Raw genomic sequence first — 4,454 nt, 5'->3', positions numbered from 1 at the left:
TGCTGTCATTTTTATTTCTTTTTTGTGTTGCATTCAGCAACTACAGCCATGCATGTGAAATTTGAGAAAGTCTATCACTTCCTCTGACCTCTCTGTCCAGCGGCACTGCAGTTGTGATGGCTCCAGTGGCATTGATGGAAAACAGCTTCTGGTGGTTGACAAGTTGATAATGAACCTCACCACTTGCCCCCAGATCCGGGTCTGTAGCCTAAGTACAGACACACAAAAATACCACATGTACACAGGCGCACAAGCCATAAGAGGACTAAATGGTTTAAATAAGCCATAATGAAATCCCTCTTTTAAATACAATAAAAGCACCCTCCCCCTTTAAATCAAGTTCTGAAAGAAGTGTATACTAGTGGTAAAACTCAACGTCTTTATAACATTTATGACATGTTTTTTCCTGAATAAAGATACAGCATTTAAGTGGGTGAGACAAAGAGGACTTACTCAGAAGGACAATTATGAATGACATTTCCCAGCTTACAGTTTCAGTCAGAACCTTTGTTAAATCTGTTGTATTAGCTTTGTCCTTTGGACCTTGTACTGTAACCCAGTGCCATACATACACTGCATTATACATTTAAAATGCAGGTTATAATTACATGCAAAACTGTCTCTCTCTCCTCCTTCCTTCTCCTTTCTTAGGGATCTGTTTCATATTCTCCCAGTGCTGGCTCTCTTCTTCCTTTTTGTCCCCCCCCCCCCCTTTGTAACCCATTTAGAGGAATTAAAGTTACTTTCCACTGGTAGCAGTTGTTAAACTTTTCCACAGTTAATGTGACAGTGGTTTCAATTTTCACCAGGAAAGAAGTAGCAGAGACCGTCTTCCTTTGTGGCATGTCTTTCATTTTTCTGTATCTGTGGACCAAAGTCAAACTCTGACTCCACATCGGCCCTTTCAACTAATAAAATAAGGCAGTAAGAAAGTGACAAATTGTTAGGTGGTTTTTCCTTCACCCTATGCATTCATCCTCTCCAATCAGCAATCTGATAAGTGTTAAAATAGACCAGAGCAGAGGAATGAGAGACAAGTGTTTACTTTGCAGTTTGACTCTCATAGTCTGTCAGCGGCTAACAGATGTGAAGCAATTATTTCTAACATTTGCCACTAAATCAGGGGGGACTCGTTTTGTGATAATTTTGCAGGTCTGTGTGATTATTTTGTATCCCTTTTTAGTTGTTTGGTTTTCCAGCAAGAAATGTGAACAATCACTTCAAAGAGAAGCTTTGGACCAGGGGGCTCCATCAGCACTTGGGCCCCTGAGCCTGTGTCTGGGCTGCATTCAGTGAGCGCTAAGTGAGGGAATTCGTTTTGCACTCCATTAACCAAAGTGTTGGAAAACAGTTCGACCTGATGCTAGATGACAAGTTAAGGAATCAAAGTTTAGGATTCATCATCCTCTAAGGATCAAGAACATTTGTTCAGAAAGTCAAAGCAATCTGTCCAGTATTCGTCAAGTTATTTCACTCTTACCCAAAGTGGTGGATGGATCGACTGACCAGCTTCGCTTCGAGCCCCATCAGTAGTGTTGCTCAGAACAAACCACTAAGCCACTTCTGTCCTGTCAAATTACCATGGCCAATGCAGTAGTACCTCTTACTGGGTGATCTTTTTAAAGTTAAGCTGTTGTTTGCCTGTTGATCAGTCAAATTCTTCAATTTAGGACACGTTAGAGCACAGTAGAAATTTTTTACTTAAAGCATTGCATCAAATCCTTCTGCTGACAATTCAGCTGAAGCAGCAGGGAGAAAAATGAAATATCTGGGTTTGTCATCCAAGTAATACCTATGGCTTGCAGTACATCACAAATCTCATGTCTCAGTGTTTCTCTACATGTACATAAGATTAAACTAACAGTAAACTAACTTCAGTAGCAGTGTCAGCTTAATACTGATCTAATCCCCATTACTCAATTCATACAGTATTCGCATTCCATTTTCTTTGCCGTAATATGTTATTTCTCGCTGTTGCTGTGACCCATTTTTCCCTGTTTCCTCATGTTTCACCAATTTTGGATCATTAAATTGTCATCTTATCTCACAGTCACTATTAGAATTAATAGAAATTATACTTCGTCTTGCCAGTTTTATGTAAACTCGGAAGAAAGAAGAATGAAGTCCTCTTTATATAATGTGTATTCAGTGATTCATTGCTATCTGAGTGCAAAGAGTTATAAATTTAATGGTGCATTCAGCTTTTGGGTGATTATTTTGGGTTGTTCAGAGAAGGGAGAGAGTGAGAATGAAACATGAACAATGAGGAAGAGGGAGGGGGAAAGGAAGAGAAAGAAAGAAAGGCTAGGCTGGAGACAGGAAAATGGTAGTGGTAGAAGGAAACAGATCAGAGAAAAGATACTTTACAAATGTGCAACTATGCAAGTTTTGTAAAAGAGGAGAAGTGGATGTAACGTGTTCATATGTTTGCATTTCTACAGTATCATCCATGCAAAGCAGTGTTATAGATGAAGTATATTAATCATCACCAAGTCTAACATTTAGGGAAAAACATTTCACTTTCTAGCAGAGACAGAATAAAATGGATACCAGTCTCATGTCTTTACACAAAATAAGAAGCTACTGCTAGGAACTAGTTAGCTTAGCATAAAAACTACAATTATCTGACAGTTTTATGATGACATGGTTGGTTGCATCATATAAACTGAACAGTAGTTCTGGCCAATGTCTCTGGCCAACCATGTTTGTTTTGTTTTCAGGCAGTTCCATGGACATATTAATGGAGAACTGGATACAGCATTGCTAGATGGCATCTATGAAAGTTGTTCAGTGGTGCATACACCACAAACGTAGCAGTAACATGGTCTGGCTGCTATTCCAGATCTGCTTCACAGCCCAGCTGGGGGGCTTGGGCAGTTCCATATTAGGTGCCAAGGCAGATAAACTGGAACTGGAAAAAAAAAAATCAAAGTTTCCCAATCATATTTACAAAGTTGATGTTGATATAATAAGTGAATAACAAATTTAGCTCTGTAACGTGAGCCAACTGACCTGAGTGACCAAACATAAAAATGACTGGCTGCAAAAGAAACTGAAAAGGGAATGTGTCTACTATACAACAAAGAAGCATTGTCCATAAAGTAAAAAACTTCCTTCAGTATGCCTACAGTAAAGAATACAGCACTGCATTTTAGATACTCGATTGAATCCTTTAGATACTAAGCTGGATTAATCACCTTGATGTCAAACATATTGCATTAATGACTGCAGATCCTGGAGATAGGTACTGCAGAATGTGTGTGACTTGCTCTCTGCAAGTCCTTACTCTTCTATTTTCTCTCTCATCTTATCCTTCGCTCACCATCTTTCTCACTTCTCTCAGCATAATTACATTGCCAGACAGTTAAAAGCCAGGAACACAAAAGGATTAATGTCTCAGCTGCCTTATGTCTGTAGCTTTTTAGCACACACACACAAAAAGCAGCATGAAGCCTGAAATATACACTATCTTTACAATCGCTAGCTCTGCCTTGTGGGGTAAGGTGTTCAAACCCCTTTTCTTCCAATTTCTCTTTTTTCCTTTCATCACTTTCTCCTCTCCAGCTCTAATTTCACTCCTGATACAGTGAGAAGTAACTGCAGTTACTCAGATTTTTTTTTTTACATCCGTTTCTTTTGCTGCACCTATGAACCATATAACATATTATGGCAATGTGGGAATCTGTTATTACACATACAGACAAGCCATCATTCTAGTATCTTAGTCCTACGTAGCACATTAGTATGTGTGTGACATTGCTTGTGTTTTCCCATTAGATAACATGTGTGCTCCACACAAACTTTATTTCAGTAGTTTGGTACTGCATAAGTGTGATGTACGTTTCTGCAGGAGGAACATACACATCCAAATGTCACATGAACCACAAACATAGCACTGATTTTTATTTAAAATGTGTTTGTACTTTGTACTGCGTACTATGCTGAGCAGCTGAGCGCATGGCCACAATCTGAAGTCACCGCAAAAAGTCGGAATACTTCTGTAAATGAGATTAAGTTTTACAAAAATTCTAAAAACATGTTCAAATGATCTTTTTCTTATGAATCATTTAAAAACTGTTTACCAAGGAAAAATTCTCTTTACACCTAAACAAGGCAGTTTTATACAGCACATCGCCGCTGATGGCACATCTAGAGAGTAAACAACCACACTGCAGGGACAGGAAATTATGCCATGAAGGGCCATCACTCTGCAATTTTTTATTCGTGCCAACAACTACAGCAGGTTATTTCACTGATTCATTCCCCTCTCCGTGGTTGAAGGTGTGCAAATCAACACACTCATCTAGTGCCGTGTTGGATGAGAAGAAAAGCCTGCCAGCCCTCTGTGACATGTGATTGCCTAACCCAACTGTAAACTGATGAAGAGGTACTCTGGGAGGCAGCTAGCTTGATATAAAATGTTTGATTTTCAAGTTACACAGTGCAATTCCCTG

At 39.2% G+C, this 4,454-nt stretch overlaps 1 protein-coding gene across 1 annotated transcript in view; it reads right to left on the bottom strand.

Annotated features, from left to right (window-relative positions):
* LOC109962900 (protocadherin-15-like) overlaps positions 1 to 4,454 on the bottom strand; it is a 153,740-nt gene that overhangs the window by 57,398 nt on the left and 91,888 nt on the right. Inside the window, exon 21 of the mRNA XM_020605022.1 lies at positions 89 to 208. Coding sequence (XP_020460678.1) covers positions 89 to 208 — 120 coding nt within the window. The remainder of the gene's footprint in view (positions 1 to 88; positions 209 to 4,454) is intronic.

Source organism: Monopterus albus, unplaced genomic scaffold (assembly GCF_001952655.1).
Source record: "Monopterus albus unplaced genomic scaffold, M_albus_1.0 scaffold69.1, whole genome shotgun sequence".
In the NCBI taxonomy this organism is placed as follows: domain Eukaryota; kingdom Metazoa; phylum Chordata; class Actinopteri; order Synbranchiformes; family Synbranchidae; genus Monopterus; species Monopterus albus.
This window is presented reverse-complemented; position numbering and strand designations above follow the sequence as displayed.